At 33.5% G+C, this 20703-nt stretch overlaps 2 protein-coding genes across 2 annotated transcripts; one reads left to right on the top strand and one right to left on the bottom strand.

The window, feature by feature from the left end:
* Nucleotides 1-263: 263 nt before the first annotated feature.
* On the top strand, nt 264-10717 carry LOC132563259 (uncharacterized). The gene is made up of 7 exons (XM_060228018.1): nt 264-421; nt 1945-2078; nt 2971-3139; nt 5020-5346; nt 6396-6590; nt 6885-7070; nt 7954-10717. The coding sequence occupies exons 1-7, from the start codon at nt 292-294 to the stop codon at nt 8325-8327; spliced, it is 1515 nt and encodes a 504-aa protein (XP_060084001.1). The 5' UTR covers nt 264-291; the 3' UTR covers nt 8328-10717.
* Nucleotides 10718-13287: 2570 nt separating this feature from the next.
* On the bottom strand, nt 13288-20647 carry LOC132563260 (ADP-ribosylation factor-like protein 1). The gene is made up of 6 exons (XM_060228019.1): nt 20595-20647; nt 18349-18483; nt 18051-18132; nt 17687-17798; nt 17145-17320; nt 13288-16877 (listed from the first exon to the last, which is right to left on the bottom strand). Exons 1-6 carry the CDS (start codon nt 20596-20598, stop codon nt 16847-16849), a joined length of 540 nt encoding a protein of 179 aa, XP_060084002.1. The 5' UTR covers nt 20599-20647; the 3' UTR covers nt 13288-16846.
* Between the last annotated feature and the right edge of the window lie 56 nt (nt 20648-20703).

Here is a 20703-nt window from a genome sequence, read left to right on the forward strand (position 1 = left end):
GTATCGATATGTAGGCGTTACACAGATAGTGAATTACCTTACTATTTCGCTGTTATATAGACTCAGTTTCTACAAAATGTTTATTAATTTGTTTTCATAATTACTCGTACCCATGGTTGATAATAAAAGGATTGAGCTATAATAGATACTACTTCCATAATGAAACCTGTCAACGATGTACAAGGCAGTATGTGTGCTATATTAAGTACTTCCGGTTGAACTACTTTCACTTTCGAGGAAAGAGGCTGGTTATTCCAGACTGGTTGACGTGTGGAACATCCAGCAGTTGAAATGGCGCTAGATATGTTTAGCTTAGCCGAATTCGAAAAACATTTAACTGCAAATGAATTCGGAAAGAAATTGATATACAAAGATATGACAGAGACGACAATGGACGATGCTTTGAACGCTGCATATGAAGGTAGGTTCAAGAGACCACACTCATAAATCAGTAGACTGAGTAGTACTAGTTTCACCCTTATCGGCCACCATTTGCATACAATATGTAAATTTAATTGTAACGAATCCTTCACGGATTGTCAAATATGATGACATTCACGTTGAGTAGATGATTTTGTCCGTTTAACATACATATACTATGGGTTTGTTTATTCAAAGGTACCAGCCTCGTCTGTCACTACACCCATACTAATATCAGTATGAATGTAATGACATATGCCTCTGGTACCATTTCTTTGTTGACTAATTGGTTTTACTACTGCATGATAATTTTTATGTCACTGAATTTAAGTTACATACTCTAACAGTAGTTATTTTTTCTCGTTAAAACGACCCTATGCTTGACCCATTTAAAAACTAATGAGTATGGTGACATAGTTTAAGACTACATCCAAATCACACAATACAATAAGTAAATACATATAGAATGTAAGTGAACATTACGTTCAATCAAAAACTTAAAAAGGAAATGTTTGAATAGCATTTTCTCAATGAAATCTTGAATATTGAAAAAAGCAATATTCCCATCAGTATTTTTATGGAAATCTAAGAGATTGAATCGTTTGTGAATGTGGTTATACCTGTTTAATTACAAAATGATAAATTAACTACTGTATTTTCCTCAAAACAAAATTAACAATTTCAGTTTTCTCATGTTCAAGCTCATTATGTAAGAACAAGTCAAAATAATGTGTTGATGTATTTTTGGAGTAAAGTGTATATCTTTGGCAAATATAGTTCATGTACTGGAAATTGGAATTCTTTTGGGTCAATGCCAGTGCAATTTCAAATTGATGAAGTGAATGATAAAACTGGTTGTAGTGAACTTGTACATTAGGAATAAGTTTTAAGCAAGCATTAGATACATACTAGGTATCTGAACCAGTATGTACATACAATAACTTGTTTATTTCAGAGTATCTAGTTATGCTAACTAATTCAAAAATGAAAATGAGTCATGTGTTGTTTATATATATGTATCATGCATCGTATGAGTGTACAGTGTACATTGTGTCACTATAACAGATTAAAAATCTCTACGAAATTACAAAAGGAAATCCTATGCTGGGTTTGAAAATTTCAAGTTGTCAAGCTAACTATGGATTTAATTGACTTTTATTAGTAGGATAGCTGATCTGAACTTTTCAGTTTATTATAGAATCTTTCACCCAATGGAGGTTAAATAGAGAGATTTTAACCTAAGGGGAAAGATGTCAGCAAACATGAGGCTTGCTAAGTGCTTGCAACTTAATAATCTTTTCTGAGGTTTGACATCCCTCATTCCATTATTGTATTTCTCTTACCCTGCTGGCTTTCCTAGGTATATATTATTGTTTTCACAATGCTGTAAATCTTTGACATGCTGTCATTGATATGAAAGGGAAACTCTTTTTAGATTTAACCTGTAAGTGAGACGAGGAAATCTCACCATCTAAAGCGTATGTCCAGGGTTTAATTAATTAATTGATTAATAATTTATAATAGGAACACCAAATGGCACTGCTATCATGGCTGAACAGCAGTCTAAGGCTAGAGGAATGAAGAACCGCAAATGGAACGCACAAAACACAGGAAACATTTACATATCTTATGTTTACCACAGAGTAGCAGTCCTGGAGGTATATCACTTACGTTTTTTAACAATCAATTTATTTCCATATAAATATATTGCATTATGGAGTTTATATAACATGCAACTTGCAATAGATACTGGATCTTAAATGACTTTTCTTCTCATGTGAGATTTTATGAAACAAATCTTGGAAATTTTTATTTTTGTGAGTCTTGACAGTTAAAAATTAAATCTTCGAGACAAGTTTCATAAAAACTTGTATGAATGGAAATGAAATGATGAGCTATTTTTCATCACATAACTCAGAATATTTAGCTTTTGACATGTTTTAAAGTAAAAATATGAATTATGATATCAAACAGAAACAGCCATTTTGTTGCATGATATTCAGTTCATGATGTAATGTTGTTGGCCACATTAGGGCATTTGACTGGCACATCCAATGAAAAACAACCCAAGGCATATTACTCTAGTGACAAATTCACTGGATAACAGGTGGATTATGCAATAAACATGAGACGAATCAATTCTGATAGAGCTATGAAATTCTTAAAATCCGTTTATACATTTTTCTTTGGTCTATCAAAATAATGAAATTTATCGAATTATGGGTCTAGTGTACCTCCTCGTCTAGGTTTTAATTTTTCTTTTGGTCACTTAGATTCCCCAAACAGCCTACTGTACTTCAAAGTTTAGGCCCTTAGCGTCACTGACATTTATGTCTTTTCTCTCATTGGCTATCTAGATCCCTACTATTATTTTATAGAGATTAGGATATCATCGAAAACATATTTTTCTAATGGAATGATTAATTTTAATTTCTAATGTAGATTTTGGTATCTTTGTAACAGTTTGTGACAAAAGCATTACTTGTGAAATGAACTTCAGAGTTAACAGTGAAGATATATGTATGTAACAACACAAATCTCTGATCTCAGGATCCCAGACGAGATGAGTGCCTGATGGAGGTTTCCGCAGCTCTGGCTGTCTACACGGCATTACATGACATTGGTGTAGAGGGTATCAACATCAAATGGCTAAATGACATCTGGGTTAGAGGTCATAAAATGGCAGGAATTTTGGTGGAAGATAAAGGACCATTGCCTAGTAAGTCAGAAGCTACTATTATCAAACAAGTGCCAGATTGTATATATATCCTTTTGTAAGTGTATTTACAAGAGTTATGATTGCCATTGGTGGTGAGAGATAGAGTATTTGTTTGACTTTGAAGGAGGAAAATTTGGAGTATTTATTTTCATTACATGTACAAATTCCTGTGTAAACCTTTTGCAGAAAGAACCAATTGCAAAGATTTGAATGATAATTTTGAAAAAAAAGGTAATCAACAATAGGCCCAAGGGACCTGTAGTGCTTACCTGTTATATATATACATGTTAAATATCATGCCTCTAGACCTTTCAGTACATGAGAAAATGTGCTTAAAGGTTTAACAAATTAGACCCTATTACCTTGAATAAAGGTCAAGGCCATTTCGCAAACTTTGTCAGACTACATCCTATGAAGATACCAGCTTCTAGGCCTTTTAGTTTATGACAAGAACTCATTTAAAGGTTTTGTCAAATTTGACCCTGTGACCTTGAATATAAGTCAAGGCCATTTCTTTTCGCAAACTTTGTCAGGCTTTATCCTAGGAACATACCAGCCAAATATCATGCCTCTAGGCCCTTTAGTTCATGAGAAGAAGTAGCTTAAATATTTTAACAAATCTGGCCCCTGTGACTTTGAATATAGGTCAAGGTCATTTCTTTTCACAAACTTTGTCAGGCTTTATCCTAGGAACAAACTGCCAAATATTAAAATATTTGGTCAATGGTTATTGTGAAGAAGTTGCTTAAAGGAAAAAGTTGATGCCAGACAGATAGAAGGACGAGAGATGCCGTGCAACAGCGAAAGCTCACTTGGCCATTTGGGCCAGGTGAGCTAAAAATCCCCAAATAAACTGAAGTTTTGTTCTCTGATGCTGTGTAATTTTTATATGGAGCTAGTTAATAGTACTTAGTATTTCAGCAGAAGCAATCTTGGATGAAGAGGACTCAATTTTATATATACGATGGATCTTGACCCCCAAGGTTGGGAGGGGTGGGGCCTAATTGGGGAAATAAGGAAAATGCCTTTAAAATCTTTCTTCTTATGTAAGAATGCCTGGATTCTGTCTGAATTTGGTCTGAGGCATGCTTAGGTGAATGGCATCAATTTTGAAGGAACATAGAGTACTGGCCCCCTGGGGTTGGGGGCAGGGCCAAATAGTAGAAATAGAGCAAATTGTTTAAACTCTCTCTTCTGTTAGAACTGAAGACATCCTTGATGGAGAGAACTTGTACATCTGACTCCCTTTGGAAGGAAGAGCATTTCTATTACAGGGAAATAGATACAAGTGTTTTAGTTACTTTTTCCTGTTTAAATTAATCAATTTTGGCACACTAAACTAGCTGATCAATACAATCCTTACATGCATCTTGTATTTTTTTTTCCTCCACAAAAATTCACCCATTCTAAAATATGTTTGCTGGGGGTATTGAATTCGGCCATGTCTGTATATGAATCTGTCTGTGCATGCTTCTATTTGAGTATTTTCTCCCCAAGTTACCAATTAAAAACTTTTTAATTCATTTTGACAAAACTTTGTATATATATATATAGGGCTTTTACCCTTGTTATGTCTTTCACTATTGGTGAGATTTTACTTTTGATATTTGCTCTATTGTCATGGTAGTACAAAAATCACTGTTTTCAATATTTTCCTTACTTTGAGCTAGAATCAATGTGTTGGCCCCCTGACCTCATTGTAGGACATACATACCTTAAGATGCTATGGAATATGGAGAGATTTTAAAAAGTTTCCCATTTCAGTTTTGTGCTGGGATCTTTTGGTTTGTTATTTTCATGAAGTAGTAGTTAAGTTTGATTTATAAGAAAAATATCAATATTTTGCATACAAGGCAATTTGTTTTTTTAATTTCAAACAGCTGACCAATCAAAACGTTTGTGTATTGTTGGCATTGGTGTGAATGTGAATGCCGATGTACGCAGACACCCAGAACTACACAAGATATCCACAAGCGCCCGCAGTCAGCTGAAGGGTAATATTGTTAATCGTGAAGAGTTCCTGGCTAAAATGAGCAAGTACCTAGAGGACTTCTTGCCGCTGACGAAGGAAGATTTATTCCAGAGAGCCATCAAATACCAGCTTTTCCAGCTTGGTGATCCAGTCAAGATTCACAGCGAATTGAATCAAAAAGTGACTGATGGGACACTGGAGGAATTTATGGACAACTGGTCCATCAAGCTTAAAGGTATACTTATAATAACATTTACAGAAGATCACTGTCATAGGCAATAGTGTTTCAGTCAGTTAAGCTCTCAAAGCAATAGTGTCTCAGTCAGTTAAGATGTTATAGGCAATAGTGTTTCAGTAAAGTTAAGCTCTTAAAGGCAATAGTGTCTCAGTCAGTTAAGCTGTTATAGGCAATAGTTTTTTAGTCAAGTTAAGATGTTGCAGTTAAATTGCATTTACCAAGAAAGTGTAAATCAATAAATATTTTATACATCAGAATATTATACAATCTTGTGTATCTAAAATGAAAAATAAAGAACTCCATTTTCTTCAAGAAGTTCAATAAGCCTTATAGACTTTATAATGACTCTTTTGTTGCTGTTAAGATCTCTAAGTAATAATTATGATCTATGGTTTATAATGATGACCTGTCAATACAAATTCTTGATTAATCGTCCAACAAATATACATAAGTATATATTTTCTATGTAATTATTTAAGTACCTCTTGTCTGTGTAGAATGCTACCTTAACTTGTATTTTATCAAATCAAATATAATACTGTATATAGAATTTTTTTTTTTACTTTCTGCTGTTCAGATAGAGGTATCAACAATTTTATACCCAAAACATGCATGGAACACAACATTAAATCAAGGGGCCATTTTGTTAGATGGTGATGAAATTGGTTCTCTCTAAAATGGAGGACCAAATGTGATATTAAGTCTGTGTGTAATTAATCAAAACAAAAAAAATAAACAGAAAGTGAAATAGAAATGAAAGAAAAAGGGAATGTTTGTGAAGTTTTATCAAAATCTCTCAATACTGCTAGAATGCTACAAGGAATTTGCAAAAATAGTAACGTGTCCCATGATTTGATCCTAAAAACCTGTTTGATCAAAATTCCTGAAGGAATCAAATGCTAAGAATGAATTTTTGAAAATAATAACTTTGGCCTTGACCTTCTAACCCTGAAATTCAAACTTAATAACTGATTGATGATTGTCGTAGTGTTTTAGGGTTGAAGAGATTCTCTTTTTAATCTGTTCCAATTTGCTGTGATGTACAGATGACAGTGGTAAAGTGTGGACAGCTATAGCCGACCACTACTCCATTCGGCCATGTTCCACTTCTACAGTTTATGTGTACAATGGAAAGATGGCGTGTCCCTGGAGCTCAGAAGCCTTGCTCAGAGGCATGTCGTCACTTGTTAATACCACTCACACAACCATTACCCTTCTTAATGACACCAAGATGAAAGAAGGTCAGTCTTGTGTTCGTTTGTAAAACTTTGTGTTTGAGCAGCTAGCTGCACATTTGCATTTGTTTTAAGCTTGTATTTAGATAGAAAGATACCAATTTTAGTCAATACAGCATAAAGTTCTGTTTGTTTAGAAAAATATGAGTCCATCGTTTCTATTTTGGTATCAATTTTTTCACACGTCTCATCTGATATTGCAAAAACTTGTTTAATAAAAAATATTTCAATAGATTTGCTATATTGTTACATTTTTTTAGGAAAATATTTCACCAGATAATACATTATTGTTTTTTACAGGGCACTGGAAAAAGGATGCTGCATTGCTGGCTATTGGAGAGATCTCACTAACTACTGAGGATATCAGCTCTGCCCATCAGGTGTTTACAGATATACTGAGCTTCATAGAAAATGGCGGGGTGGTGATGATGATGGGAAATGTATCAGGATTGTTCAGCACCTACCTACAGTCCAAGTCATCAACAGGTATACTCAGATCTTAACCCTCCAACAAGGAGGAGGTTGGTGGGGGGGGACTGTAATAATTTGTGTTGTGTCTGTCCTTCCATCCTACCTCCTACACTGCAGGTCATTGGAACATCATACTTTGGATGGGGTTTACCATGTTGAGGTGGTGTGTCCGTGAACAAAAGTAGGTCACTCGGACTTATATTATAACCTATTACCTACTTTACAGAAAAAAAATGTCTGGGCTCTATTGCCATCACTACTTTGGATATGAGTTCACCTTGCTGAGGTGATGTGTTATGTATCAAAAGTAGGTCACTGATCTTCATTTTGACCTTTAACCTACTTTGAAGAAAAAGTTTGTTTGCACTGAATGTTTGGGCTATATATCTTTTTCACTATAAGTCACTGGAACTTCATGCTGGGAATATGGGATTGCCTTGGAGAAGTGTTGTGTCTTGTATCAGACCTTTATTCTCACCTCTGACCTTTATGAAAAATACAAGTCTATGCTATATCTCCTACACTTCTAGTCATTGTCTAAAACTTCTTACTTTGGTCCTCACTCCTGGGTTCACTTGAAGTGTATTCTTGCCTTGTGGTTCACATTCGGCCTTCACGTTTCTGTATTTATCCTCAAATAATGGTCATGGCGTCAAAGGCATTGAAATTAGGATAAAAGGATCTTCGTTGAAATGTGTAGACATCTTCAAAACGGGAATAAAGAGACTAAGTTGCGGAAAGAAATTACTTGAACCTACCTGCTAAGGTTATAGTGGACAATTATTTTAAAATAACCAAACAGCATTTGAAAAAAAAAAATGAATTGTCATTTTCTGGTTGAATTGAAGTATTGAAATAAAATGGTAAGTGTATTGAAAATTTTACTCTTTAATTTTAGAAACAACTTGTAACCTGCAGTCAACTGCTGGAACATCTGCTGATAATTTCCAATCAGGTCGCATTGTTACCCTGGACTTGAAGTGTGGAGATCTTAATCAGATGTTTGGGTATTGCAACAGTAAGGAAGATGTTACTTTCCAGGAAAAAACAGGACAATCGTCAGAAGTTCTCGCCTGTTATGGAAACCATGAACCGGCAGTTGTTGTTTCTACATATGGCAAGGGATCCTGTATTCTGCTAGGTTTCAATGTAGAGATAACATATGTGGATGAGAGTATTCACTTGTCAGACGCTGAGCTGAGTAACCTGCGAGACACTGTGTTTGTAAGGGATGAACTCCTACTCAACATTCTTAAAAGGTTTGGATTGTGATAGCTTTATCATTCCTTATACTTTGCGTCAGTTGCAAACATTCCTTTCACAAAATAGTTTGATTATTGTAAACTTGCCTTCAAAATATAATATCATGATCAGATAATTAAGCCTCTTTTACCTTGATTTATGTCTGTTAATATGGATTTACTGGTTATTACATTAATAATATTGAATGATTAAAAGAGAAAATTTTACATTTTGGTGATCAAGATTCAAATAAAATCGCAATTTCCGAGATCCTCATGTTTAAACTAATTATCCTCCCCCGCCCCTCACCTGAAGGGGATATAACAGACATGTCAACTTCAGTTCATTGATTCCTTAAATAACAATGTCATTTCTTTAATTAATTTCAAGTTAATGGTGTCAGGGTCACTGGTACTATAAATAGAAAATTAATTTAGGTTTCATTAGAAATCACAAAAGAGTCAGTGGTCAGTCAACTTATCCAGGGGTGGAGGTGATGATTACTTTTCAACATGATCTCGACAATGTTAGTGATTTACACATTAACAGTAAGACACTTATAACAGAAGCCTTGTTACAGTCAGCACAATAATGTCGGATAATAAATCGGCCGGCAGCCTCCATGTTATAGTGATTCAATGATACACATGTACCTTGTTTGCTTTGCAGCAATGGACATTCATGGTATCTTAATATGGTAGTTGTTTTTTAAGGTACAGGTCATCATACATAAAAATTTGACGCAAGTTTTATTAATTTCAATGAAAAAAATAATTGTCAGAGTATGACAATATTTTGCATTTACCAAGTGAGAGATGCATATGTTTGGTGTCTCTTGTTACTGGTCACTATAAGGATTTGCAATAGACAAGATTCTTATTGCTATTATATTGATGTAATATTTTGTTGTTGAATTTTTAATAAAAATCCTTGTCAGGATTATTGTAAATGTACATAATTTAGTGGTTTACACACTGAAAGTTAATATTTACTCAATTATGATTGCACAAATTGCAGGTGCTTCATGCTGATTTTAAAGTAATTACTTTGGATTCGTAAATTTATTGTTGGCTATTTAACTTGTTAGTGATATGTACTAGAATTTTGATTTTACCAAATCAGGTTATATTTACACTATTCAGATGTTTCATATCTGTCTAGAGTCAAACATGCTCCATTAACTTTCTGATATCAGTCTTGAATTCATCTTAAGACAGATTTGAAATACGTTAATAGAACAACAGATAATTGGGTATCCTCGATACAATGGTGGTTACGATGATTTCCGCGCTAATTGTTAGTGATCCGAGTAACTCCTGGAATTTTGAGGATGATGATTGGAACAGTGACAATCCATCTGTACATGGACTGAATTTATTTTTGATTAAATAACATGTACTTGGTGAAGGGTAAATGATGTATACAATGGAGAGTTTTTTTGCCTTATGTTTGTCTGGGCATTTTTTTCATAGCATAGCACATTAGTTATTCATGGACATGATTATGTAATATGCATTAACTGTGAGGGTAAGAGTACTCTTTGTAATGTATTTCAGGTAACAAATTTGTTAGAAAATGCATTTAACTGGCTTCCAGTCGAAGTCTGTATTTGTATCATGATGGAAAACTTTAATTAAAAAAAATACATTAACAAGTTTTTCACAATAAGTTGGAGTACAAGTCATATTCTGTGATAGTTTAAATTTCAAGGTGTTTATTTTGTGTAATAAGGAATACATGTACTGTATATTGGGATGTTTTTGCCCACCACAGAAGACTTCATCTTCAATAAGTGTTTTATTCACCCTGTTATTCAAAAGTATGTGCATGGAATACATACTTCAGTTTTGAAATCTTTGTTTTTGCTCAGTTGACCAAAGGGTGGAACAGACAAAACTTAAAGTGCTTCAAAAAGTTTTAGTTTATACAGTAAACACAATCTTGTGTCAAACGTTGTTGTGACCCTCAAAATAGATATATGGTTACAGGCTGGAATTGATCTTTTTCACATAACCGAGTTGTGGTATCATGTCATGAATATCGTAAGACATGTGTAAATGTAACTCTGTTTTGAGGTCATATGTAAGTCACATCCCGTGAAAAATGCACCATCTGCATCAAAACATGTCGGTCTTATAGGGAAGTTAGTTTTTCCTTATATTTGAGAAATACGGGTTATATGATAAATAAATTCTTACACTCATGATGATGCAGTATGGAATTAGTGAAATTTGTTTAATAATTTGATTGAATCCTTCAACAAGTTTAATGTACATGGGCATTCATGTGAGATCCTCTGTGGATAATTGATTTTACTTCATTAGTTGTACTCCAACATCTCCTAATGCAATGCACAGATCTAAAAAGCAAATTAACTGAAAATTATGTTTTTTGTTAAGTGTACAATAATAAAGAATAATAAATGGATAAAATGTTTTGAGTCATCTGTAAGTATTAAACCAGCTACCAAGGAGTTAAGGAAGTATGATCAGAAAGAACTATACGTTTCATATAGCAAGAGGCCCATTGGACCTCGATGGTCGTTGAAGTTTACAAGGAGCAGAGATTTAAAATCTGTAGGTTTTTTCTCGGGGTAGTTGAATTTCCTCCAAAGTTTTATCTAGCAAAGCTGCCCGTAAATAACATGCATGTGGCACTCAAAGTGGCAGTTAAGGACATGGCATTTTGTGTGATTTTAGAAAATTATGTCTCAGATGCTGATGCTTATATAAAAAGGTGACATTTTGGAGAAAATTGGCCTGTTTTACTACTTGTCAGTGTTGCTGACCTTACATCCTGTGACATTGAAACTTAATCCAAAAATAATCACTGCATAATTCCCAACTACATTTTAACACATATGCCTACACAAAAAGTTGGAAGATTTCAAATAAATTTTTACTTGTTTTAAGTGTTGTTGACCTCTGACCTAGTGACATTACAACTTGATAAATCTTTGCATAAGCTTTGGCCCAGGTGAACCAGGTGGCATACTGCATCATCAAGCATTGGCCAATCAACTTTTCCTGCAAATTGCTACTAGCCATGAATGACTGAGCAGATTTTGACCAAATTTGGTCAGAAGCATCCTTAGGGGAGAAGGGACGAAGATTTGTATGAGCAAGGGGTCTGACCTCTCTGGGACTCAAAAAGAAAAAATGTTGTATTCAATTAGATTTTGTGTAAATTTGATCTAAAGCATCCTTGGATGAATGGGATTGAATTTTATGTATATGATAGGTCTCTGCCCCAGGGGCAAGAGGTATGGGGCTCCAATATGGGAAATCTAGAGAATTCTTTTGTAGAAATACCAGAGTTCTGTCCCAATTTAGCCTGAAGTATCCTTGGGTACCTGCATAAAACCCATATGATTGGGCAGATGTCCCCCTTACCATTTCACTTCTATTTTGGGAATCAAACCCCAGACATTAGGTGAAAAGTAAATGCATTACCATGGACTACCCAATCACTTTTACATCTTTTGGCCCCATCTCTGAGACCCCGTGAGGACAGAAACCAAAAATTAATCAATTTTGATACCCTCCATGTTTTGAATCTCGTGACCATTTTTGGCTAGAGGCTGAAAAAGTTACCAGATAAACAATCAATGGATGGGCTTGACTAACAATAGGCAATGGCAATAGGATACCATGAGCCGTTGGGTGACCTAGAAATTATTTTTCTCGTTGAAATGAGTTTCCTTTTAATATGGGGTATTAAGGATGACGTTAATCATTAACCCTCAAACCGGCAATATTACTCGAAGCGAGGAAGCTCAATGTCAGGATTCTGAATTAAATCAGACTTACTACAAATAGTGTTGGAACGGTTACCCAACAAAGTTGACCAGTGAACCGATTCAGACTAACTGAAGCGTAACCGATAAGCAGCCTTAAATTTTGGACTCTGCTGAAGGACATCTAAATTGTATACCCCCAATTGTTCACATGCTGTTAATTATACAAACAATGTAGAAAACATCGAGAGAGATTTGGCTAGTAATTTCATTCAGGTGTACCATGTACATACAGAAAATTAATTACAACACTAACAGAAGTTAACAAACACATCGCCAATGTATCTATCCTTCTCGGATTTCTAATGCAGGACATTGACAGCAGTTACCAGACGGTTGAAATGCTAACCTGATAACATCGGCTGGAGGTATCAACCATGAATCAAATATTGGGTCACCTGTTCTGGCACTAGACAATATCAATACAAAATCATGTGAAGAGTTTTAACATTTTATTTCAATATATTTCACTATTGTGCATAAGAATTCAAGTTTTACAAACAAACAGAAGATGAGTGATGGGTAAAATTTCAAGATTATCAGTTAAAGCCCAGAGTACATCCATTTGTAGACTGGTAATCAATAGGACAATAGCATCTGTGTGACAACTAATAATCACTAGGACCATGTTATAACATCCGTCTCACAACTGATAGTCACTAAGACGATGTGATGACTTCATTTTGACTAGGACATTGATCACTATCCTAAGTAACATCAGGGACACAGATATATTCAAGCCTGAAGTCACAAAAACTGAGGGTCACTTGGTTTGTCCATTCAAATCCTCCTATAAAACATACAAGTACTTTGACATCAAACGACAGTGACATAATCAAACTAAGGCAATACGATACCACAGCTTGTGACTACTTCTTAGTCTAGTATGGCTACATCTTAGTCATTCTTGGAGATCACAAGTGACTTCCTTTCAATTGTAATGGACCACCAAAAGTGACAAATAGTTCTGTTGTGTTTATTAGTATAAAGAATAATGTAATTCAAACTGAGACTTCTTTAGGTTAAAGCCTCTAAGGTAAAAATCATAATGTATTGTTACCATTATCATAGCATCAAAATTACTCTTCTGTTTGACTGAATCTCTGATAAATATGTCACACATACTTCATTTCACCACTAATTCAATATTGACACCATTTATGATACCAGATCACCATGAGGTAACAAACGAATTTACAAGAAATGAAAACCTGGTGTTGGAAAAGACAGAAACACAAATAAAAAATTCTGGTTTGATAAAAAGTATTCAAAACTCTGAGAAGAATCTACAGGCAATCTATCTAATGAAAAAAGATTTTTAATTTGGAGCAAATCATGCAGAATAATTTAAATGAAAAGAAGCTATAAAACTATTTGGACAATCTTAAAGATCTAGAGTATACTTAACTATATATACATGGTATACCTATTCAATAAATATGCCTCTACTATACAAGACAACATATGGTATACCAGTTTTTACATTTTAACCTCTAGATACCAGAATATTCACACACACACACACTAAGTAGTGCATATGATAAATCATTGTTTAAACCAGTAAATATTTAAAAATAATCCTTCCATATTTATGTCCATTTTAAAAAGTGAAAATACTTCAATATTTGTTCTTGTTGGATATAAGATAGAAATGAAAAATGATGTTGGGTTCTTTCTAGATATCATAACTATATCACTTTCAGTGTATTACTGACAAGACAAATTCAACAGTATTATGTAACATAAAATTAAACAGATATTGGTCAAACTCACAGAATGATATTGATTTCTTGAAAAAGTGAATGAGAATGAATGAATACTTTATGAAATAAATTCCTATGAATGTTAAAAGTCTGTCTTTTTACCATTGAATATTATATACATCCTAAAATTTAAAAAAAAAATAAAAAGAATCCCCAGGTGAAATGTTATATGTAAATGTAATATTTAGAAAATATTTAGAATGATGATAGGAACGTACATTTGTATAGAAAGAATGTATTATATACCAGTGCATTCACGATACAGGATACTGACAGGAGAGCTGTGTAAATATTTTGTAATCTCTAACCATATGGAGTTGTCTTTCCAGGCATCCATAGAACAGCTATCACTATTCAGACATAAATGTACGTACCTGTCTCTATATCTCCTGATGTGTTTATCATACATCTTGGATTACATTTTGTATAAAATATATCTTGTTTGAATTTGGCAATATAAAATGGACTGAAGCAGCTTTGACATATACAACAACAATAAAGGAATAATAATAGAATTCTGATAACTACTAATTTATATTTCAAATTAAGAACATGCCAAAAATGGAGATACAGCTCCATACTAACACAGACACTTTATAAGCTTAAAAGTATGTATCAGGTTTGATACTTACAAAACCAATCCTCAACTTTGTACTATTTAAAGACAAGATATTGAAATATTACTAAAGCTATTTGAAAGAAACAAAAAAGAAAACAGTGCTCTAAATGAAGGTAAGTAACAAAGAAGAACTTCAGGAAATGATTAGTAAGCTTCACAATGAAAACTTTAAAAACAGTTCTTAAGCTCCTCAGACCAGGCCTAGGGATTATGAAACAATCTCATACTGTAGTTTTTGCTTAACCAACCACATATAACAAATCTTTTCACATTAACCGTGATTGGCTAGGTCAAAGCTAAAAGGATTGTTTCATGATTATGGGGCCTGCTAATCACACATACCATTACATATTATCTATGTTAGCCATCTGCTACACCTGGTAAAAACACAAACATCCATACCTCATAATCCACTTAAATATGTTATGTATTTTCAAATGAGAAACGAGTGAAAGCTAGCTTTGTATAAGATATGTCCACGCTGATATCTGTTTTACCATATTATCAAATAATCAGAATGCAGTGTGATAAATATTCCTTTCTTATCTTGAAGAACTGCAGCAAAATTCCACTTTGTATTTTTTACATTATATGTGACAAGTCTACGTTTCTAATGAAGATGTCAGAATACACTTAGTCTCAAATATTTATGGTCAACTTTATTGGTAATATCTGTGTATGATTTTTTTCACTTCTTTTATATGAAGATCAGCTGACAAAAAGAAAAAAGAGGAAATGGCTTAATGTGTAATGGGTCAGCCAAAATTATACACGAGTATGATTCTTTTATGATATTATCACAACTCAAAAACAATGAACTACTGTCACCTGATACCATGCCCACCTTGGTTCAACAGATATAATGAACTTTGAAAAACTGAGATATGAGATTATCTTTAAACCTACAACAAACAATTGCACTTCAAAACAAACATAAGAAAACAAAAGCTGCTAACATAAATGTATACAAGATTGTTTCTGTTTACTTCCGCATACGTCAGTGAACCAATTAGTATACAGGTAAGGTCAGTCATCAGATGTGCCCAGTTCACCTGTGGTTTTAGTTACCATTAAATAACATTGAGTTGTTTTAAATGGTTACATTAAAACAAAACCCTGGCAGCAAATGGTTTGAAATTAAATTCAATACTGACAGCCAAAGACCAGATATCTGATTAACCACCAATTTGCTGTCTTCACTATCACTACATAACACCAAAAAATCTAGCAAATCATGGAATTTAGTGTTCTATCTTCATTACTGAGCAGGCTTCGACACATTGGTGCCTACATTTCTTCATAGAGACTACGATCTAATGTTTGAACATTTGAAATGCATACAAATTCTTTCTTCCAAAACCACAATCATAACAAAATGAAATTCCCACAAATATATTACCAATCTTAAAGTATACAAATCAACAATATCCAAGTTTCTTTCACACAATTTCATTCACAACAACAATCTCAGACACATTTTATATCCATCTTTTAACCACTTACATCACACAGCATCCAAGCACTACTGTATCCTCATCTCACTAGACCCTCCATTTCACATAGTCAATACTCAATAGAAACCCTATCTCATTAAGTAAGAATTTCTAGTCTGTATAGATATTGGGCAAGATGGAATGACATACAGCAAGACTTGTCACTACATTATGATGGACAGTACAAAGTGTTTCTAAACAATATAGAAAAGCACTTGTATAAATTTCAAACTGAAGCAGCATTTAAATATACCACCTATTTTCTTAATAAAACAAAGCAAGCCGTCATAATATCCCATCAAAGACTAGTGGCATTGCTTTCCACACTTATCAACGAAGAAATAATATTATAAGATTAAATACTTTTAGCAAGTTTGGGGAGTGATCCAGCAGTATGTCCTGGGTAAACTTCTATGTTTAAAATAAGCAAAGGTACAGGTCTCTACATACTGGGACACAGAATTTACTTCAGGATGTGATGAATATCGGACAAAATTTGACATTAGTAGGTTGGTTAGAGCACACAAAATATGCCATCGATAAACTGATGGACAAATAAACATGATGCAACTATTTTGTCTGTGAGGGATTAGTGAATGATAAAACCTCTGATATAATTTTAACTACATGCAGTCTTTCAAGTGTTGCTAGAAATTCTTACTTAATCTGAAAAGATAGAGTGAGTATGTTTGACACGACACTGCACATTAATGTTTCTAGTTCACCCCAGGTATATACAGTATAAATACACATCATCACAACTCTCTGTATTTTATCAGCATGTCTTTTGTTCCGGTCAAATCTCCTTAGCAAGGCGCTGCTGCACTGTAACGGCTTTTGCCTGGAATTCTTGTTAAATCATAAGACTGAATTGTAGTTTATTTCTGCTGCGTCAATTGATTTGAAAGCCTGGAAAAAATCAGAACAGTTTTAATATTATCAACTATTAAAATAAACACACAAGAATTATGCATATGTATGTCCAATCTGACACACTATTAGAGTTATGTTTAAGCTATTTAACCTTTGGAGCAAAAGATCTCAATGTAAAACTTTTAAAATGAAATTGGCCACTCTGTTTTGTAGAATCAAGGACTTTGACAACCAGAAAAAGTGAAGGAATATGATACAAATTGCGATGTTAATTACTAAAGAACAATTTACAAATCAACTTACCATTCCATAGCTTCATCTAATCCTGTGCCCTTAATTGCAGATGTTTTGAATATTTGATATTTATGTTTGAGAGTTGATAGTCCAAGAGCATTAGAAACTTCTGATGGGGTCATGGCACCCTCTATGTCTTGCTTGTTTGCAAATATCACAATAACCACATTTTTTAATTCTTCTTCCTACAAAGTGACACAAGTAAAATCAAGATTGAATTTCAATATTGACAACTGGTAACTGAAAAAGAGTACATTATTTTGAGAAAAGATTTGATGAAAGGTCACACAGACCTTGAAAAAAACTTAACTGCAAACACATATTTGTTAAAGATACATTTATTAGGATTTTTATTTTTTTTAGATTTTTTTTAAAAGAATTTTTAAGCTTAAACAAAATCAACTGACCCAAGATGAGGAAAATAAATTGTTTGCTACATTTATCATATTGAGATAAAAACAACTCAAACATTTATCAGCAGCATGTCACTTAAATGTATATTTAGAGTTAGCTTTCTGTGATATCAGTTGTGCTTTAAGAATATATGTTACCCCGAGCATGGAGGCCAGTTCCTGTTTTGAGATGCCAATTCTGTCTTTGTCCACACTGTCTACTACATAGATAATGGCATCTGTGTTTGAGTAGTAACAACGCCAATAGGGCCTGCAAGTACAACACATTAATACTTATCAACTTCGTCTACACAAAATATTTTATGATGATTCATGAAGCCAAAACTGGAATTCTAAGTACAGGATACTCAAACATGCTATCTAATTGAATATGCTCTATCTGGTAAAAGATTTTGTCACAATTCACTCTTATATTTTGTTTCATGAGTTGCTACACCTTCATGTATATTTTGCGTTTATAGGTGACAGATTCAGACTATGAAGATGAGGATATTAATCCTACCTTATACTTGTTTGACCTCCTAAATCCCACACTTGAAACTTCAGGTTCTTGTAATTCACTGTTTCCACATTAAATCCAATTGCTGCAAAAAATCAAAATAATATTTGCATCATAAATGTATATGTACACACGTTAAGACAACTACTGTTGTATTACTTTCCTAATCATCACATGGTTCTGTTTCCCTGGCAACATTAATCAAACTTTTCATCAAAGGAGATGAAAGTACCATAATGATTATCAAATATGTACTTGAATTTTGCCATTTGCCAATTCATTTGCATTCATATACACTTACTGGGAATAGTTGTTACTACTTCTCCTACTTGAAGTTTATATAAAATTGTAGTCTTTCCAGCTCCATCTAATCCGAGGATCAATATTCTTCTTTCCCTTGATCCAAACAACCCAGAAAACATGCTAATCAGGCCTCCTGAAAAAAAAACAGTCAAAGGTTACTCCTGTTACTGGATCACAAAGGTCTTCAGTACAGCATTATCTAGAGCATAACACATGGTTATTTTTGTAAATAATGACATTGTTCAGAATATTTTAAAGACAAATTTTGTGTTCTCTTACCCAAAAATTTGTATAAACGGAATAAACATTAACAAATCTTCAATATAAAATGGGTATCCACTAATAAGAGAAGTCACGCTATCATAGGTCTAACACAGCTATAACAATTATCGATCTCCTCTCCTTTCCTTAAATCTTTGACCCCCAAAGGTACGCTTGAGACTCAATAACCATCCACACATATAAATCTTTATTGGATATGATGGGAAATCAATTAAAATCCAAACTGATTATTGGTTAAATCCAAATAAGCTTTTTACTGTTTTATGTTGCTAATACATTCCCTAATTGACCAACTGCGTGGTCAATATTTATAGAAAGTGAATATATTCTCTGTTTAAGTAATATCTTGTTCTTTTTTTCTTTTTTGTAACTTTAACCTAAAATACCTTACTTAAATACAATTTCCGTAAGAATTGAATTGGCATCTTTATAATGCATAATATGAATTTGATATAAGGCAACATTAAGGTACTGATAACCGATTATGAAAATTTTCAGAAACAAGAACTGTACAAAAATTCTTAAAGACTTTGCAATATATATTCAAAATGACATTTTTGCATTCGGTGAGAGTAAATATGAAATGTTGGGTCAATTATTGTCATATTTTGTCGGTGGTCTGTCAACCAGTCAGTAAACACTTTGATTTACGTGATACCAGTGGTTGGATCACTATTTCCAAGGATATACACAGCCAAAAGTGCAGGATCTTAATTAAATGAAGAATATCATCATCAGTATGTATTACTGTATCCTATATGTCCATAGCAAACTTACAGAAGAGTCCAATATTCAAGGCAGCCACCAGATGCCATTTTTATTTCAAATTCTGAAGATTTGTGATTGTTGTTTAACTACTACAGGAACGACCTTCGTAAACTGGAAGTACATGACCATTATACCTAGATCTAAGATCTAACATATTCAGTTTGTTATTAAAAAGCCACTCCCTCTGTAAAATGTTTGTATGTTCGTGATGATTTCATTTGAATGATTTTATGCAAATATTGCTATTAACCATTTTTAGGTGACAGCAAAGGATTTTGTGTCCTATAATTAAAACAAAATTTATGTAACTGTATAAGAATCAGCAGCCTTATTAGAATTGAACTTACTATGTTGTGGTTATTATTTATCATAACCAATAAAAATTAGAATATATCACATTGAAAATTGAAAATACAGATATACAATGAGTTCCACAAATTTGTCGATTTACAACAGTACAAAGTCTAGAATATAAATGCAGCTGCTTAAACTTTTTGAGGAAGTTGCTGTTTCCATCTAGTTTATGGGACAATTTTGTATTTTTCTGACCCTATATCGCATTGCAATTAATAAAAAAACTAAAGGTGAACTAGTAAATTGTTAGATGGTTAGCAATTTGGATTAATTACAAAAAAATATACACATCATTTCTGATATATATTTGCGTCTTGGACTCATGTTTTCCCTGTGAGACTGGCCAAAATTTTGGGAATCTACTATATGTTTTATATATATAAGAAGTGGGACCCATCAATATTTTGGAAGTAGTATTCTGGACGCACTTGAAAGTGTCCAACAAAAATTGCTTATCATAACATAAGTATGATTGTCAGTGAATGTGGATCTAGCAAATTTGTTTTTTTAACAACCGCTTTAAGACTTACCTGTCTTACACGTTTAGAGGAATTTTATATAAGATACATTAGAGCAATATATAGATATATATATACATATATATATACTAAACAACAGATTCTAATAGTGCAATTTATGCATACACGAATGAACATATACGTGGTCCTGAACATTGATGTGGATGGAGGGGGTCTATAACAACGTCGACGAAATACATACGGGCGAGGATGAAAGCAGCTCTACAGGTGATGACAAATTTGGTGTTGCAAAGCATATGTAGATATGATATTAATGCAAGTGCTATATGATGTTTTCATAAATAACACAATAAATAGTTACCCATGGCTGTGTTTATTTTCTTCACGCCGGTGCTTGCTGTCAGTGATTGGCAAACGTGTACAGCCCTAATGAGCATGCGCGATACAATGATTCAACATCCGGTGCATTC

This window comes from Ylistrum balloti, unplaced genomic scaffold (assembly GCF_031769215.1).
Source record: "Ylistrum balloti isolate Yb309-2 unplaced genomic scaffold, AGI_CSIRO_Ybal_v1 Utg371656, whole genome shotgun sequence".
In the NCBI taxonomy this organism is placed as follows: Eukaryota; Metazoa; Mollusca; class Bivalvia; order Pectinida; family Pectinidae; genus Ylistrum; species Ylistrum balloti.

What these genes read in the sequence shown, in the direction of transcription:
- LOC132563259 (XM_060228018.1), top strand. Translation starts at nt 292, where the DNA reads ATGGCGCTAGATATGTTTAGCTTAGCCGAATTCGAAAAACATTTAACT. An exon ending in TTTGAACGCTGCATATGAAG is followed by an intron (nt 422 to 1,944) that starts GTAGGTTCAAGA and finishes AATTTATAATAG; the next exon opens with GAACACCAAATGGCACTGCT. An exon ending in CTGGTCCATCAAGCTTAAAG is followed by an intron (nt 5,347 to 6,395) that starts GTATACTTATAA and finishes TGTGATGTACAG; the next exon opens with ATGACAGTGGTAAAGTGTGG.
- LOC132563260 (XM_060228019.1), bottom strand. An exon ending in AACTGGCCTCCATGCTCGGG is followed by an intron (nt 17,321 to 17,686) that starts GTAACATATATT and finishes GTCACTTTGTAG; the next exon opens with GAAGAAGAATTAAAAAATGT. An exon ending in TTAGATGAAGCTATGGAATG is followed by an intron (nt 16,878 to 17,144) that starts GTAAGTTGATTT and finishes GATTTTTTCCAG; the next exon opens with GCTTTCAAATCAATTGACGC.